At 33.4% G+C, this 20415-nt stretch overlaps 1 protein-coding gene across 1 annotated transcript; it reads left to right on the forward strand.

Moving 5' to 3' along the window:
* Positions 1-7457: 7457 nt before the first annotated feature.
* Positions 7458-10734, forward strand: LOC144552179 (serine/threonine-protein kinase-like protein CCR4). Its single transcript, XM_078300312.1, has 2 exons — positions 7458-9031; positions 9645-10734. The coding sequence occupies exons 1-2, from the start codon at positions 7612-7614 to the stop codon at positions 10478-10480; spliced, it is 2256 nt and encodes a 751-aa protein (XP_078156438.1). The 5' UTR covers positions 7458-7611; the 3' UTR covers positions 10481-10734.
* The last annotated feature ends 9681 nt before the right edge of the window (positions 10735-20415 follow it).

Raw genomic sequence — 20415 nt, forward strand, 5'->3', positions numbered from 1 at the left:
TATACTGTGAATTTATTTTGATATCTTTATAGACTTTTACTAATTTTAGTGTGAATTTACTGTAATTTTATTATGACCTGCACTACTCCAAAATGGCCGAATGCCTCATATGCCAAGAGGAATATAGTGTCAGTACCTTTGAGATGCCATATGATTTTATTGTGTTTAAAACAAACATCATTTATTTACTTAACAGAAAAATGCGCTGCTATCATATAGTACATTGAACCTTCCAATATTAAAGTATATTATAGGACTAAGTATATATTAATGTTCGCTGTCATATAGTATCAGTAAAAACTATAATAAGTCGTGATACTGGAAGTGAAGAATATTCGTTATCATTTATTCACATTATAAAAAGGAATAGATAAGTTCCTTCAATTAAAAAGCTTTTTTCTGATTTGTGTATTTTTTGTAAACTGCGGGGGATTTTAGAAAAATGAGGGGCATCTGAATACCAACTGGTACGGGAGCCTTTCTTTTTTTGTTTTAGTTGTTTCACTTCCTGCGAGTTTGGGTTGTTTGTTCTTTTGTTCTTTCTGTTTTTTTTTATTTGGTTTTTGGTTTTTAATTTTATTTTAGTGAAAGCAGAGAGATTTTTGTCTCATGGTACCAATTGGTATAAAATTGCAAATGCTGCCAATTTTTCAAAAAAAAAAAAGTTATTCACATTATACTGAAAGTCACAATAAGCACTGTCTTCTTCAAGAGTAAATAACCGGTGAAAGCTTTCTACAATTATAACAAGGGTATAATGGGAAATAATAAAGTCTGACAATGGATAATTAACAAAGTTAAGGGATTTATTAGATATAATAAAGACTTGAAGGGTAAATAGGAAACTGAACAAGTTTTTAGGGGTAAATAAGAAATTAACCCTTCAAGCAAACGAAGAAACCAGTTAAATAAATAATAGATATCAAGTATTCTACACTCTTTTCAGCATTATTTGGACTCTTTTAATCTTTATTCGCAGGAACATTTTGAATTTTTCACAGAAATTCGGTAGCGCAACAAGTAAATGCCCATAAAAAGAAGGAAAAATTTCCAGGGTACTCATCTAAAAGTTTAAAATAGCCAATATCTCCATCAAATTACTATAATTTTCAATATATCCACCAAAAAGTAGATTTCTTTCTTTTATCTCCTTTTACTTATTTTCTTATTTATTTAATTATTTTAAAATTTTAACAGACTATTATACCCTTTATTTTTAAACAGAGAGTCCAGTCAATATTTTTGTTCTTCCTCTCCTCCCCAATCAAGCTGCTGATCAACGACATTTCTTCCTCTCCCTCTTTTTGTTCCCGATCCTCCGCTATCACCGTTCACGTTTCCGCTCTTCCCTCCCCATTCCCGTCGTCACTGTTCCCCTTCTCGCCCCCCTCCATCAGTCATGGCCGTAAGAGAAACGAAGCTGGTGTCACCACAAAATGGACCTACGCTATGCAATATATAGGTTAGCTTTCGTAAGAGCTTTTATATCTTGATTTTGTATTTTTAATTTAGTTGATCCAGTCATGTTTATGCAATTCGTTATTTCAAATTGATTATAGAATGAAGGAATGAATTGTTACTTTTAAGTCAAAAATTGACAGGTGATTTTGATATTACGATATTACAATTAAATACCCCTGACACTATATAAGCATGATGCTTCATTCATTCTCTTCAGATTAAATTTGCCAGTTGTTCGATTCTTTCTTCTGTCACCTTACGCTGACATCATTTCTGATTGGCTGAGGTATGTGTTCTTACCAGTATTGAACAATTGTATTTCTAGGTGTGGTAGGAGAATCGACATTATGTGGATGCAAAATTTAACTGAATTGAGGTACAATTGGACATTATAGCTTAAGAAAGCTCAATTGCATGATTATATTTTATCTGATGCTCGATTGGGAGTAATTTGTGTTAAATGTGATGTAGGTGATATTTGGTACATTCTATTTCTGTGTAATTGGAGTAATTGGGAGTAATTGGGAGTAATTTGTGTCAAATGGATTCAGAGATCTGATACTAACTTTAAGTCATAAGAAAAAGATGGTAATGAATTATGATATGCATATATTATTGAGGTAAATTGATGTCTGATCATGGTTTGTGCAAATTTTAGACCATAAATGCGGATGTGCAAATTTTGTGCTTTTATTGCTTTACTAGGTCTGCACAGCTGAGGTAAATTAATGCCTGATTATAGTTAATTATAAATCTTAGACCATAAGCGAGGTGTAATCATCTAAAATTTCAAGGAACTTAGTACCACCATGTGCCAGTAAAGCACTTATAATCAACCAAAATAAACCATAGCAGTATATAAATTCAAAATCTTATTTAAAGTTAAAGGATGAGATGGATCTTTAGCTCAAACATTTGGACAGAGTCCTGAATCTTCAGGGGGGTGATGGTTCGAATTCATCAAGATCCTTAATAATACGTAATTTGAATTATAAATTTTACCTTTGGAAAATAAGTTTCAATGACAATTTTACCCTTATATTAGAAAATTAATCAACAAGTAAATACTACTGTTATTTAAAAGCTTTCACTTATATTGTCCTGTTTTAATTGAACAGTCAACATTGATTAATGATGTATTTAGGTTCTCATACTAGTAGCATACAAGAAACCTCAAGAAGTCAATACTACTGTTAGCATAACAGTATTGCAGTAATTGAATTGAATTGAATTGTTTATGATTGAAATACATCAATGCTTGCACCCAGAATGCATAGTAACTTAGATCTAGAATACCAGTATGTGTCAGGCAATGCTAACATTTTAAAAATACCTTTTTTTTGTTTTTTATTTCGATTTTTGTTACCAGCATAGGTCTAAACCTTGTAACCAATATGATCTTTGCACAAAAACCATACATATTGATACGTTGTGTACCAGTATGGTACCCATACATGATGCATACATGATCGCATTATGATAAGCAATAATTAGTAATTCTGTCCCGAGTTTTACAAGCTCAAGATATTACTTAGCTACAGTAGAGTTCATTTGCAGGAATAATAAATACTTTTTTAAATAGTCATGAAGTTGTGACAAAGTTCATTTGCAGAAAAAAAATGTTTGTTGCATGAAACTTGACAGTGGTGTGTGGTTTCTGATAATTTTTCAAAAACCCCCTGCATTTTTACAAAATTACAAAGTTCAAATATGTCGATAAAAAGTAAACTATCAAACTACCCCTATGTCTTCTAAGCTAGTACATGATCAGGTTGTACCAGAAAACTAAAAATTAATCTCACAAATGATTACAGTATTAACCCTTCTACAAAGTAATTAATGATAGAAAGACATAGTTTTCAACTCATGATCTCAACCCTTTCTCATCCCTTTGGAAGTCAGTAAGAACTTAAAAAAAATTACAAGTGATTGTACTCAATTAAACACTCCACATTACCAGTAAAGGATAAAACATAAATAAATTGAATTTCAGCAACACAAGAACAGATAGAAAAAAGTTCAATAAATACATATCAAAAATCTGTAAATAAATACATAACAAAAGATTCTGATATTGTCATATTGTTCACAATGTCATAATACATCCAATTCAAAACACAAAATAAAATTGGATAAAGTAGAAAGCTAAAAAAAATCTTTTTGAAGTGCTTGAAGATATTAGGTGGACATGCTTTTTTCTTTGATCCAGCTTTATCTTTACTTAGAACTCTACAAAAGAGCACAAATTAGAACAATTTTATAATATCGATAAAGACAAATTTATATGCAAACAATTTATTGGGAGCTTTACCTTTTGGCTTTCAATTTATGTTTGATCTTGTCGTGAGAGGTACCTACCCCTTCTTGTGATGGAACTGTATTCTTGCATGTTTTTCTATAATGACCAAATTGGCCACAATGTGTAAATTGACCAAATTCGGTTTCCATAGTAAATACTGGTTAAAAGAAAAGATAATTTAATTCTTTAATAATTAAATTTGGTTTACAAGCACAATCCTCTTAATACCAGAAAAAAATAGACACATGTTATACCCTCTTTTACATCTCAGGAATTCTTCTAATCTGGAAAAAAAAAAAAAAAAGTCTACTATTCACTGTCGCCACCAAAGTTGCCGCTAGAAACCAACATCTCGAGATTATAATACTAGAAATTTCTCATTTTCATTTTTCACACGTAAATCAAGGAAAAGAAACAATTTTGAGAAAGGTCACCATATATGTATTTGAGCAACGCTAGGATTATTTATATTACTATTAACGGAAGAACTAACCTCCAAATTCGAAATTTCAGCCTCAATTTAAATGAGAAATGTCACCGAGCTTTTTCACAGATTCAACTATAACGTCAAATGAGAAAGTTCACCATTTCACAGATTTCAACTAAATCCTCAAAATTAGACTTTTTTTAGCGAAGGGAAGATACAATAGACAGAAGCAAATATTAGGCGCAAAGATGAAGGTCTTTCCTTTTCTTCTTCAATTCTGTAAATTCAATCCTGTTGAAACATTAATGCGCATATCCATTTACAATAAGAGGGCTATAATAGTCATTCTAAATTTTAAAATAATTAAATAAAAAGGAAAATAAATAAATGGGGATAGGAGAAAGAATTTTAAATTTGTATGGGGATGTTGGATATTATGGTATTTTGATGTGAATATTAGTTATTTTAAAATTTTAGATGGATACACTGAAAATTTTTCCTAAAAAGAAAGGAAGAGGAACACCTTACAGAAAAGAAAACAAACTGCCTTATCAGAATTCACCAGACAGTGCTAAACATCTTATTAGTTCTTTTAGCGTAATTGGCTAATTACTAATTAGTGATGAAGTAACCAATTCACTGTAATTCAGTAATTTTGTAGAAGTGCATGTGGGGAAAACTAAAATAGCGAGATACCAACAATTAGTTCTTTATTTATCACAGAATCCCGACAATTGTAAAATAGGTTTTGAGTCAAGTCTCCTAATGTGATATATATATTTATATTTTCCTTTCTTTCACAGCCCGTCGGCCTATTCCATTTGCTCTTGCACATCATAATAAGGAAAGGAATTACCCTGCCTATCCCACCTATACTGTCTACCCTGGTTTGCTCTTGCACATCTTCTTTCGACCTGTAGGCAACTTTCACAACATTTGGGTATATTTCTTGTACTCTCCATGCTTCCCATATCTCATTGCTTGCTTCCAGTCTGACACAGTTGGTAATCCGCCAGAGAGCGATTTGACAATTTCCATAGAATCTTAGTATACCTTTCCCCCAGTATTTGATATATGTATCAGCATTCTGACATTCTCAGTACTTGGAGAATCGCTTGTGCTTCAGCTTGAGTGGCATTCACCGTACGTACTGGTCTTGACTCCCATTGAACAACAGTACTATTTTTTAGCATAATCGGTCCCAGTCCCGCCTCCCCAAACTGGTCCCAGGAACCATCCACAAAACAACAATACCCGCTGCTTACCAGCGACGAGTCTGCATCTGCTCTCCTGTTGCCCCAGTTATGTACCAGTTTCTCGTACCAGTGCATTGGTACCGCATTGGATTCCAGGTCTCATAATTACTCATAAATGACAGAAAGGCCCAAAAGAAAGAGCCCGTTAGAAATCTAATGTTCAAATTTGCATCAGCCGAGTTCGCATGTACTGTTTATTTCGGACTCGGATTCCAGAACCAGCCTTTTCAATCTGAACTGCCTCAAAGCACGCAGAATCGACTTGCTAATATCATTTAGACATCAATTTTTTTTATGATTCAGTGATAGGTTGACGATTCTGACTAAAAAGAATAGCGCATGCGATTAAGTCCGAAATAACACGAGAAACGAACTCATCCAAATCAGCTTGAGTTTTCTTTTTCCAATTCCAAATTTCATTAGAAACAAAAAATAATATTTTTATAACAATAACAGAACCGCATGTGTTTCGAATAAAAATAATATTTACCCCAAAATATTCCAAGCTGTTTTTCTGTTTCAGTCCGACTCGTTTTCAATCTGGCAACTGTCTTTCCTAGATTCTCCTTTCCTAGGACCGGGAAATCTTTAAAAAAAAAAACTTAAAATTTATTGTCAGGGAGAGAAGTTAGTTGGCCAGTTGGTCAGATGTTGGAATTCATTATTTGACCATATAAAATTGAAAAATCTAGAAAAACGAAGATCGTTAAGTAGTCCACCACTCCACCTCGCCCCTTCCTACTTGAATTTTTTTATAAACCATAATTAATTAAAGAATAATTATTTTAGTACCACACTACAGTAATCGTGCTACAGTATCGCACTTAGAAAAATAATATATTATGGTTCCCACTAATTATATAGTCTCAACTAATTATTATTCTAAAATCATAGCAGCATCATTTCTCTATAGTCTCTACTAATTATATAGTTTCTATTTTATAATTCCTGCACTAGTTCTCGCGTCAACCTTTCTCTAACAAAAATAGCTGACTTCATAGGAATGAATACTTCAATGCATAGGTATAAATGCTTTTAGTATTTAAATATTAATATTTTCAGTGTCATATGTAAAAAATACTTAAATATATATGTATACCTTCGTAGTTATAAAATAGTTCCAGTATCATATGTAAAAAATACTTATATATGTATATCTTTCTAGTTATAAATACTTAGAAGATAACATATTAAAACTTAAAAAAATATTAATACTTTGATAGGTGACTTGCTATGATTATCTTTTTTCAAGTTCTCCAATCATCCCCGTGTCAGTCTTTCTCTAACAAAAATAGTTGACCTCATATGTATAAATACTTCAATGCATAAGTATAAATACTTTCAATACTTAGATATTAATACTTTTAGTGTCATATGTAAAAAATACTTGCAAATATAGGTATAAATACTTGTACGGCGAGGTATAAATACTTACGCGACGACGAATCTGAAATACGTCATTATGGATCTCATTTGAAAGAAAATATTACGTAGATATTAATAATATGGGAAAAAAATAAAATTGTAGAGATTTTGCAGTCCTGCGGGAAGTTATCTTTCTGCATTTAATTTTCAGTGGTCCCCCGCGAATACAGTGATGCGGGTAATATTATCTTCGAACTACAGTATCCACACAATAAATAATTGTTCACCTCATAGCTATAAATACTTCCGTACATATATAGGTATAAATACTTCTGTGCATATATATTAATACTTTAGAAAAAAATTTCGAATTGTAGAGTTTTTACAATTCTCACAAAAAAATATTTTTTCATATTTAATTTTCGATGATTCCCTCTGCGGGTACAGTGCAGATACTGTAGCGCGGGTACTGTTATCAGCTTCCTTATTTAAATTAATTTTTGTAAAATAATCAAAAATTAATTTAATTAATTATGATTTATAAAAAAAAATAAAAAATCTTCCTACTTCCCCCGATCCCGCCCCCACCCACTACGAGTCTACGAGTAGAGCATCTCATAAAATCCAAACACAAACACATGCATAAAGCAAAGCATTCATTTTATTTTTTTTCATGCTCGACAGCTACTTGAACCTCCTAGTATCTCAAGTTCTCAACTCAAAACCCCCACTCATCCCTCCTGCTCTCTTTCCGTCTCTCGCATACTACTCACAATGTTCCACCGTTTTTCCCCAAAAGCAACATGCCTCTTTCCTTGTACCTTCTCCTCCTACTCTTTCTCTCCCTATCTTACCAAATACAGTCATCTCCTCTCTCTACAATCGCCATTGCACACATCTCGAATATCTCCCTAATCTGCGCTTTTCTTCCCTCCGCTAACCAAAAATACGACCTCAATTGCACCAGTCTGCCGAACCGCACTACCAGCAGCTACCCTTCGGGCCGCTCCTCTTTCTCTGCAGTTGCGGGTGGTGATGGATTTCTCTGCGCGCTGGGCCCCTCCCTCACTCTGCAATCTAACTTCTCTACAATGCTCTGGTGGGAATTTTATGAGAACGAAGCGGAAACGAAGCGGGTCTACCAGGGCCCGCCTATTGTGGATCTTTCATCGGGCGGCTCCCATGTCTGCGGTCTCCAAGCTGGCAACATCAGTAGCAAGCTCAATTGTTGGCGCTGGCCCGAACTGTCAGTCCCTAAAGATATGAACTTTTCAGATATAGCTGTGGGAAGGCACTTCGTTTGTGGGTTGTTGTCGGGTTCGTTTAAAATATATTGTTTCGGTAATGAAACCGGTGTGGTCGGGAAGGAACCTCGTGTTGGGAATTACATAAGCATAAGTGCGGGCAGTCACCACATGTGTGCGATTTCACTTGCAGGGAAGTTGACTTGCTGGGGAAATGGATCTCCTCGTTTGGGAAACAACAATATTGTAGTGCTTGCAATGGCATTGGGAGCTGGCCGCACTTGCGCGTTATGCACAAACGGGACAGTGATTTGTTGGGGATCCCAATCAGCTCCACCAAAGGATCTTAAAACTGCACAATTCCTATCCATTCAGGCAAAAGGAGATGCATTTTGTGGGGTATTAGTGTTGAATTTCTCCTTGGTTTGCTGGGGAAAGAAGGAGCTCGAATCAAACCATATAGTATTTGACCGTGTATTACCTGGACCTTGCGTGCCAGTGTCGTATTGCAAGTGTGGTGTGTTGCCCGGTTCAGGAAGTATGTGCCCAAATGAAGGATGCATTTGCCAACCTTGCGGGTTTGAATTATTCTCAAATTCTTGGATCACGTTGTTACACAGAAATAAGTATTTAGTTTTTCTGATTGCATGTGCTGTCACAGTTTTCATTGTATTCTTGGTTGGTCAAATTTTGTTAACTAAATGGTGTAAAAATCGGTACGGGGTATCAGGTCCAGCTGAAACAGCAAGCGGGCGACTGCTGCGGGCTTACGTGGATTCACAGGCTATAGAGCAACGGTTGAATGAGTTGATAGGAAAGGGAATTGGGTATACAGTGGAACAGTTTTCGATTGGAGATCTCCAGTCAATCACGAGTGGATTTTCAGTTAGTTGTCGGATTGGGTCAGGTAGCTTTGGGTCAGTGTACCGTGCCACCCTTGCAGATGGGCGTGAGGTTGCAATCAAGCGTGCCGAATCAGGTATTGAAAAAATCACCATCAATTCTGCTATTGAAATTTCATGTATGATTAACAAAGCCTTATATATATTTATTAGTAGAAAAAATAATATTCAAAAGTACAACTGAAATCTGAAATGGTGGCATTTAAAATAGCTGATAGCATATCGGTGGAATTGTGACCTGAGTTGTACCAATCACTTTTCCCACTGTTATATTGTCTAGAAAATGGGTAGGCATTTATAGTTTGCATGAAAATCACTTTCCCTGCACCTCCAGATTTTACAGTTATCCAGTCATGCAAACATCTGAGCCAGATACAAATCAGGTTTTATATTATAAATTAGTAGTCTTAGTACTTTGTTAACAAACAAGCCAGATTAATAGAAAATATTGGAGAAAGTATTTCCATCTCCAAGTTAAAACTTCTATTTCTCAGGGCACCTGAACCTTTTTTTGGTATTGCATAATTCATGAGGGTACCTTTTTTTGGTATTGTTCCTTCAAAATTGTTTCTTTACTGAATATGCCTTCTCTGATGTATAGGAATTTTGGCATTGTTTACATTACTTTTATTACCCATCATTCTTCAATTTATTTATAACTGAAGCTTAAAGCAATCTTCTTATTTAAAGGTGATGCGGCATCCACATCAGCAACACCAGCACGCCGGCGTGACAGGGAAGCAGCATTTGTCTCAGAGCTCGCTCTCCTTTCTCACATAAACCACCGCAACCTCGTCTCTCTATTTGGCTTCTGCACTGACGACTGCGAGCGTGTTTTAGTTTACGAGTACATGTCAAATGGCACGTTATATGATAATCTTCACAAAAGGCAACCACTCCCCCCTCCGCTTGCCACATGGCAATCCCGATTAAAGCTTGCTCTTGATGCAGCACGTGGCATTGAGTACATGCATGCTTATGCTGTTCCACCAATAATCCACCGTGACATTAAATCGGCAAACATTCTGTTGGATAAAAATTGGGTTGCAAAAATTGCAGATTTTGGTCTTTCTTTGGTTAGTGAGGAAGGAGGTGATGAAGAGGAAGGAGATAATGATCAGCTACGAACTGCGGGCACAGTGGGGTACATGGATCCTGAATATTACAGATTGCAACGATTAACCGCTAAGAGCGATGTGTACAGCTTTGGAGTTGTTTTGCTCGAGCTTTTAACAGGTTGCAGGGTTATAAAGAGATATGGTGAAAGCGGAACACCTAAAAATGTCGTTGATTTTGCTATTCCATTCATCGTTGCTGATGATATGAAGCATGTGCTTGATCCGAAATTGCCGTCACCGACGCCAACTGAAACAGATGCGGTGGGCTATGTTGGATATTTAGCTGCAGATTGTGTTAGTGAGATTGGCCAAGATCGTCCTAGTATGACTGAGGTGGTTTGTGGGCTTGAGCGGGCAGTTGCAGCTTGTTCTCCAAATGTTTTATCTAGATCCACCACTTTTAACTAAAGTGATGGAGTTCAAATGTCATCATTTTTTCACATCCAACGTACCTTCACAACTCAACTGACCGGATAAACTGTATGATGTGAACTACATCACGTCCTCTACTAGTAAAAGATTGTGTGGTATGTCAATCTTATTTTGCTGGGTATCTAAAGATCATGCAAAAATTTATGCAAATTATTCACATCATAGATTTGATATCCATTAAATCTGAAGTGCTGTAATATCCTATATACACAGAGATTTGATGTGTGTGTGTGTGTGTGGGGTGGGGTGGGTAAGAGGGGGGGGGGGGGGGGGGGGGGGGTGAGGTTTATAAAAAAGTTGGAGGCATTTGACTCTCATCTTCTCTGGTTGTTAGATGAGTTCTGTAGCGGATGTAGAAGGGACAACTGGAAGAAATTGAGAGCTACAAATCAATTTCCGGAAAGAAAGTGAATATTGACTTTTGAAGTCTTAAGAGAACCAGCCAAGCAGATAGACACAAGGAAAGAGGTCCTCTAACCAATAATCGACTACGCAATAAGTGATAACAGTGCCAGACAACTGACAGGATTATTTTATTTGTATTTTTTTTTTTCTGATTGTCATTATATTGTAAATTTGTAATGCATTTTTTGGTCAAAGATGGCGATTGAAGATATACACAGCATACAATTGTCAATTTTGCGAGATGAAAAAAAAGAAAATAGGAATCAATGTGTGTCTGTATGTTTTTGTTTTCCAGAGCGGATACAATTTTTGCTAAATTATTCCAAGAGTACATAGATTGGCCCTTTAAATGTCATCTGGTTTTCATTTTCTTACTTTTGATTTAAAAAATTATGGGTCTTGAAAGTTTTTATTCTAAGACTCGCATATGCTAATAATGTCGATGTTCAATATTAATGTGAACTCAATATGGACATTGACATGGACTAGTTAACCTTTTTTAATGAATTTATGATGATATGGATGTTAATGTCATCATATCCATTATCAATACATGGGATGTAAATAATGATGTTAGCATTATTGTCTCTAAAATATTGATATAAATGCGTGCACGTTATTTACAATAATATTATAGTCATGTCACTGTATATGCACTAGTAGTATTCTCTATACTTCAGCATCTGAATGATAATTTTTTGACACAATAATGACATGTGTATCTAACCCACCATTTTAAATAAATTTTGGTTAATGGAATCTTTGGGGACCCAAACATGAACATTAAGGGAGCAAAATTAAAAGTTTAAAAGAATAATGCACTATTTCTTTTAATTTCCATGAAGTAAAGATTGAACTCTCCAATTAGATAACATGAAGCCATGTTAACTATGAAAGGTTTGAACGATTATTGCTTACATGTTGAAACTGTTAAACATTCAAGGAGTGGTATGGATCTCTGTGTACTGATAATACCGCTAAGTCATCCTTATAATATTAAAATTTAATAAAAAAATTAAACTGTTTATATAGTTCAGTCACTCACTCTCATAAAATATAAAATATTATTTATAGTCTAGTGATTAGATATTTATTTTGTGGTTGTGGAGATTTAAGTTCAAATCTCATCCACTACATATTGTGTATTTTTAAGTTTCAACCTCTTATCAAAATTTGCTAGTTTTTCCCTTGCATTCAAGTTGCTGAAAATATTAAAAATTGATGACCCTAAAATAAATACTCGTATTAACAATGCAAATTGAGAACTTAAATTGTTTTTATACGCCAAATTGTATGTGCAGCAGTAATTATGCAACCTGCATAAATTGTAGGAGCAATTAAGACGTTTCTCATTATAAAATATATTTGTGGTTGTTGATGTTTAGCTTAAGCTACTCGTACGGTATAATAACCGACTATTTTCATTGATAAAGATAAATTCCGTGTTTTACACTGCTACTCATCGATCAAAGCATGTATTTGTAGCAGTTAAGAAAATTATGTTCCATCCCAACGATGAAATATGTGCTGTCAGTGAAATTGACAAATTAACAACTTCAAATCAAATTCAAGGGCCTAGAAAATTTTGAAATGATAGCAATTTCGTCGGATTTTTTGAAATTTTAGGCTTGAGTTTTTCGTCTCGACCCCTCTACGATAATGACACAATAATCTGAATTTCTAAATACATAACTCGATGAATTTTAATATAGCAATTATTTTATACAAATATTTAGGTTTTGTTCGTAGAGACTACAAAGGCCCCAATCCCCTGTATGAAGTTCGGCAGTAACACTAATACATACCATTAGCGGTCCGAATCCCAAAGTAACCCAATTTTTAGGTTTTGGATCAAGACCGTCCAATTCGAATCCGTCGTTCGAGATCGCTTTGGCATTCAGATTCGTTGTTTGGGATGTGTACGGTCCACTTCGAATGGATTGTCATGTTGGAATTTAGAGACGTATAAATTACAATTATAATTTGAACTACGTGTTATATAATTATATGTTTCATACTGTCATAAATAAATGCCTAAACAAGTGATCAAATTCAGAATAATGTTGTAATGGTAATTAGGCATTGTACATATTTTAATTAGAATATGGACCGAAATACGTATAGAATATTCAGGTAATTATTTCTAATTGTTATGGACCGATTATAAATATTATAATTTGAACTTGTGATAAATTAGAATAATGAAATTGGCACGAAAACAACAAGAATCGTTTTAAAATTGACTAGAGAGAGAGAGAATGGCTAAGCTCAAAGCGTTTTTTCCTGGCTCTAGAAGCAAACGACTCGGTTTTCTAATTTTTAAAAATCAAACAGCCGATCCAAACCATTAGATGTTTAATTTATATTAAAATGTGATTGGAGACTAAATTTTACATTTTTTGGAAACTTTTTACTATTTATTAAGATGGTTTGAAATCGATGTTTTTATTAAAATTCTGCATCATTAAAAAACAGTGACTTTCAAACTATTTTAATAACTAGTAAAAAAATTCCAAAAAATATAAAATTTTGTCTCCAAGCATATTTTAATATAGATTAAACATCTAACTGTTTGGACTTTGAAAATTGGAAAACCGAGTCGTTTGTTTCTGGGTCCAGAAAAAAATGTTTTGAACGTAGCATGCTAGCATATTCCTGTTAGTTTGTAATAATCTAGAAGTCAATAATACGATAATTTATCATAAAGCTTTGTTCATGAATTGGATGATTAATATCATTTTGTTGCCTTGAGTATTATTGAATTTATGGATCATTTCGAGTTCATGACTGAAATTGTGAAACTCCATAATATAGATGATATATACTCTTAATCTTAAAAGGTCACTAACCAAGGTAATTAGCAGGAACACTAATTACCGCTATAAGGTTAGTATGTGGATTAAAAGATGGTTAAGTTTTACAAACCATTTGACACGAGATGTCATTTTAATCACATAGATACATGTTCTAGGAACATGGTATTTGACAGACCCCGAATGAGACATTAAATAGAATTGTGTTCGTGTCATTAATGTTTCTCATTCAGTGTCACGTTCTAAAGTATGAGGTATTTATCGTTCCCATAAGAAATATATATGTGTGAGTGTTATCTAACACTGTCCGTAAAAAGCAGTCATAACGGTAGCATTTCGATATATATAGCTTAGCTGAGGAAGTGATAGTCTGCCAAGAATACTACTTGTCCCTCGTATCTCTATACGAGTTATAGCATCACTGGGCCCCTTGATAGAGTAAGATTATCAGCGCGCGGTATAATTACAAGAGTAATTATATTTGATAATCTACTCAAGATCAAGAAAAGATTCAGTTAGCAAGGATGACACACATCTACCTTGAAACTGATCTGATAGCTATGAGACAGAAGAACAGACACAAGTAAATTGTTTACTGGATCGTGATATTGTACAGTACAGCATCATCTGTGTAATTGGATGGTCATGATGTGTTGCCAGACGCCACCCATGATTATAGAAGTTAAAACAGTTTTAACTCTATTTACCAACATAACACAGATCCTATTGGGTCACACCATATAGGAGTTAATCGGAGAATCTTATTTTGATTGATTATAAATTGGTTATGATCAATGATAAGATGGTTATAATTAATTATACGTGTTATAATTAAATTATAAATGTTATGTAAAAATAACAAGCAAAAACATTGGTTAATTTATAAATGTGTATGACACGTTGTATAAAAGTTAACCGGTTAATTTATAAATGTGCAGCACACATTGTATAAATTATCGAAACAACAACCGCAAGAAAAATATATATAATTATTCAGAATAATTATACGAATATTATTTGTGTTCGGGCCGAGGGCATTCGGATCTTTTCAGATTCGACCTTATCCGCATGACACGTCATCGATCCTATCCAGATGACATGTCATCGATACCGAAACAAATAACCGAAAGAAAAATATATATATAATTGTTTAGAATAATTATACGAATATTATTTGTGTTCGGGCCGAGGGCATTCGGGTCTTTTCAGATTCGAGCTTATCCGCATGACACGTCATTGATCCTATCCAGATGACATGTCATCAATCCTATCCACAAGGGCAAAATGGTCATTTCACACCTATGCCACCTTGCATGTGTAGAAGCATGGAGAAGGATGTGGAAGGGTGTGGAAGGGGTATTTTGGTCATTTCACATATAAAAAGGATGAGGTGTCAATGGCATGTCTTGTAAATAGGCCGAACTTGGAGGGCATTTTGGTATTTTGCAACCAACTCTAAACACTATAAATAGGGGTGGAGGGGTAGAGAGAGAAAGATATATTCACATATATACATATGCACATTCACATGTATCTTTTCGTGCAGAAACGAATCGGTATTTTCTCTCTTTCCCGGTTTCTCTCCCAAATAGTGTTTCGGTTGAGAAAAGAAAGTTATACGTAGTTGACGTATAATCTTGCGGGTTGTTGTGGAGAATATTTACGGAATTGATGAATAGTGTTTTACCGAATTCCGCGGTATGTCAGTTTTGCATATTGATGAAACTGAGCAACCGAAAATTTGTGTTTACGGGTTTTCGTCTTATTCCTGTGAATAGTGTTTTTGCATAATTCCGCGGTTTACGGTATTTCTGGCAGAAGAAATAAACCGCTCTCCGGTTAGTCCTGGTGGATAACCGATAGAGGTATCACACGTGTGATACTCCGAGTCGACTCCTTCCCTGGTGAGGCTCTACTCGCTCGGTCTGCATTCCAACTGTGATTTGGAAACAAGGTATAAATATGTTATATTAATCTATTTAATTTGTAAGTAGATTAAAGTTTTAGAAATCAATCATGGAGTAGATATGTAAAAAGGATTAAAAGAGTCCTTGCAATGAAAGACTTCAGAAGGAACTCTGCTTTGGTCTTTCCGGCATATCCCTTTTAATTCATGGCTTGAGTTAGAAGTAAAAATTTTTGTTTTACGTTCTTTCCGCAGCTTAAGCCTAAAAGGGTTTTGGTTACCGCGAAACCCAAAAAGTGGTATCCGAAAACCCAACAATTCCTATATATATATATATATATAGGAAGCCGCTAGCATGCTACGTGTAGCATAGAGGCCCTCTGTGCAATGGCTCAATATTCGACTTTTTAAAATCCTAATGGTCGATCCGAACCGTTCATCTTGTTCTCCATATTAATATGTGTTTGGAGACCAAATTTTACATTTTTTTTTTGAATTTTTTTACTATTTTTTTAGATTTATTGAAAATCGTTGTTTTTAGCAAATCTGGACCATAAAAAAACAATGATTTTCAATAAATCTAAAAAAATAGTAAAAAATTCCAAAAAATGTAAAATTTGGTCTCCAAACACATATTAATATGGAGAACAAGATGAACGGTTCGGATCGACCATTAGGATTTTAAAAAGTCAAATATTGAGCCGTTGCACGGAGGGCCTCTATGCTACGCGTAGCACCGTAGCAGGTTCCTATATATATATATATATATGGGTAAGGCTAAGGTGCTATGGGTTGCATAGAGACCTACGGTGCTACGGCTCAATATTTGAGTTTTCAAAATCCAAATGGTCGATCCGAACCATTCATCTTGTTCTCCATATTAATATGTGGTTGGATACCAAATTTTACATTTTTTGAAAAAAATTTACTATATTTTTAGATAGGTAGAAAATCAGTTGATTTAAAAAATTATGCACCATTCAGATATTTGATTTTCTACCTATCTAAAAAAATAGTAAAAAATTTTCAAAAAATGTAAAATTTGGTCTCCAAACACATATTAATATGGAGAACAAGATGAACGGTTCGGATCGTCTTTGGATTTTGAAAACTCTAATATTGAGCCGTAGCACCGTAGGTCGCTATGCAACCCATAGCACCTTAGCCTTACCCTATATATATATAGAGAGAGAGAGAGAGAGAGGTTGGCTAAGATCAAAGTGGTAGTTCCTGAGCTTTGGTGCTACCAATTCGTTTTTTAATTTTTAAAGTTCAAAACGTCGATCCGAACCGTTCAAGTTGTTATCCATATTAAATTGTGTTTGGAGACCAAATTTTATATTTTTCTAAATTTTTTTACTATTTATTAAGCCACTTTGAAAACAGCTGATCCAACGGTGGCTTCTGATTTTACTATTTTGTTAAGCCACCGTTGGATCAGCTGTTTTCAAAGTGGCTTAATAAATAGTAAAAAAATTCAGAAAAATATAAAATTTGGTCTCCAAACACAATTTAATATGGAGAACAACTTGAACGGTTCAAATCGACGTTTTGAACTTTAAAAATTAAAAAACGAATTGGTAACACCAAAGCTCATGAACTACCACTTTGATCTTAGCCAACCTCTATATATATATATATAAATTCCAAAAAATGTAAAATTTCATCTGGAAGCACATTTTATTGTGGAGATCATGTTGAACGAATTGGATCTATGATTTGGACTTTGAAAATATAAAAAATGATTATGGTAACTTGTTGTAACTTGATCCCTCCTCATATATATATATATATGTGTGTATTTGTTTTTTCTTCTTAAAATATCATATTATAAAAGATGGAATTTTATGTATACTTCTCAAGAACTTCGAATTTACATAGTTTCTCCTTAAAATTCATAATATCATATTTATCTTTTAAATTTTTAAAACTCACAACTTTATTCATTTTATTTTATTGCTAAATTCCAATAAAAAGAGGACGGCATGATTTGTGCTTTTGTGGGCGCAGGAAGCCTGGAAAGCTACTGAATTACTACTTAGACTTTTCCCCCTTGACAGCCCCTGTCAAGCTCTAAAAAAAAAAGATATCCTTTGAATTTTCTCAAAGTCAAGAGAACTACACAAGTCATATTCAAATTCCACATGGATGTCCTCCTTGGTTTGTTGACCTGTCGTTGTTATTTGTGAGCTTCGTATCCTCTGCATTAACCCAAAAAGGAATCTTTTGCGTTAATGCATCTGGACCATCTGATTAGATTTAAGATTCTTGAATATTAGATCCGCACTAATATTAAAGACACTCTACATTATAGATGGAGGGTCCGATGGGCTCCATTTATAATCAGACGGTCTAGATGCATTAACTGAAAAGATGCTCTTTTGAGTTAATGCAGACGATGCGAGCTCGTTATTTGGCCAATGTTTTCTACCTCTTCTCTCTTTGCCAAGTTGGATTTGACCATAAAGCAAAACATCAAATACAGTACGGCTTCAAACCCTACAACTTGGACCGGATTTTCTGTAACCGTAATCTGAAGTCCAAAATGGTGTGCACTTGTAGGTCTGTTAAACTTAATTTTCAATATTATTACCTGTAGGACTGTTATTTTCTCTAATTATTCTTAATTTTCAATATAATTTTTATGAAGGATAAGTTATGCCTGAAATTGTAATATACATCTTGATAATTTATTAATTTGTTCACGTTTCTAACGAACCATATATTTTATCTATAATTTTTGTTATCACAGTTGATATTGCACTATTTTATTATTATTTTTTTAGTTTCAAAACTAAATGTGATGTTAGATGGATCTACAATTTAAGATCTAATCAAGAGAGTAGAAAGAAAAAAAATTGTGCTTGAAAAAAGAATAAAATAAAAGAAAGTCAAAACTTCAAATGGAAAGCACAAAATTACGACACTAAGTTCTCCTACGGGAGAGCAAGAGTTCGATTCCTGCTTAAAGCAGTAGAGGGGTGTGTGAGTTTGCCTACGGGCTACAATCAAAAAAAAAAAAAAAAAAATTACGACACCCTCCAACTCCAAGTAATGTGTGTTTTTTTTAGCAAAGTGGGTGCACAAAATTACAACACCCACCACAGAAATCTTATCCTAGCCACCTTACTGTATCGTGCACGACACGCTTCAACCTGCACCAACTCTATTAGCCTGTTCTTTTGTGTTTGTAAGAAAAGAACAAAAAGGATTACTCGGAATTCAGCGTGCATAAATTGGAACTAGTAGGGTCCACAAGGAATGTCGTTAGGGACTTCAAATGATAGAGCTGCTGCTGAAGAATGCACCAATTTTTTTTTTGTAAAATAAAAGAAAGTCAAAACTTCAAATGGAAAGCACAAAATTACGACACCCTCCAACTCCAAGTAATGTGTGTGTTTTTTTTTTTTGATTTAGGGACTTCAAATATTTGATCCCTCTCAATTAGAGTTAGTTTAAATATTAAATTAGTATTAAATAAAATATTAGTTTAAATATTAAATGTAATATAATATTAATTTAAAATATATATTAGTATTAAATAAATATAATATCAAATTATATTAATATTAAATAATATGTTAGATTAAATATCATTATTATAGTCATTTAAATATTAAATGTAATATAATATTAGTTTAAATATTAGATTAGTATTAAATATAATATAATATTAGTTCAAATATTATATGTAATATAATAGTAGTTTAAATATTAAATAAATATAATATCATATTAGATTAGATTAGTATTAAATATATTAGTTTAATCATTATTTTATTAATTCCCTCCATATATTGTTATTTCAAATATACAATCCAAACAATATTTTTACTAACTTGAATGGTCCAAAGTTAGCACTATTCTCAAACCACTAGGATTAGCACTATTCTCAACCACTAATCCAACATTGCTATTTTTTCACTAATCCTTGCACGATACAAACGCACCAAATTCTATGATTTATCTTTTTTTATATCTTCCCCCATTTTTAAAATATTTAACCATAATATTTTTCATATATAAGTTTGATATTTCTATGATATTTTATGAATATAAGCGTTCAAAATTTGACTGAATTTCTATGTTCAAATGAAAACTGACAAAATAAATTTGAAGTACAAAAATAAGCAAGTCGAGCATATGCCACTAAATATATTAGCCCCATGATAATTTTTTTTTAGTTTTTCCACTTTTGAAATATTTTTTTTTGAAGGTCAGTAGAACTAACATTTCATTGATTAATAAGAAAAAAGTTATTTACACAAATTATTCAAAATAAAAATATGTACAAATCTCTTTGATAGAAATCTAACTTAAGTTCAAGTTCCATCCCTGTCTACCATTTGCTTTGTTTATGTATTTGAGACTTTTTGAGTATGTTTGGTTGATTTAAAAATAGGCTATTTTTAAAAACAAACTATTCGGTATTTGATTGTATTAGAATAGCAAGAATAGGGAACCAAACTTATTTGTTTTATTAGAACAAGCTATTTTCACAAAAAATTGAAACAAGCTATTCTAATAAGACAAATGTTAATTTTACTATTCTAAGTATTTTTTTCAACCGTTTAAATACACGAGTTCAATTAAAAGTACAGAACAGACTTCAAGAAAATACACACAGAATTGTCAAAATTATTAAATAAAAAATATTATTGGTAGATATTTTAAAATGGGAAAAAACATAATTCGTTGTGTTCCTTTATTTATTTTGGCAGAAGTTATGGATTCCTCGTATATAATGATCTCATGGTCTCTCTTCTACCAATAGTGGGATGGCGTTA

Source organism: Carex rostrata, chromosome 1 (genome assembly GCF_964058835.1).
Source record: "Carex rostrata chromosome 1, lpCarRost1.2, whole genome shotgun sequence".
NCBI lineage: Eukaryota > Viridiplantae > Streptophyta > Magnoliopsida > Poales > Cyperaceae > Carex > Carex rostrata.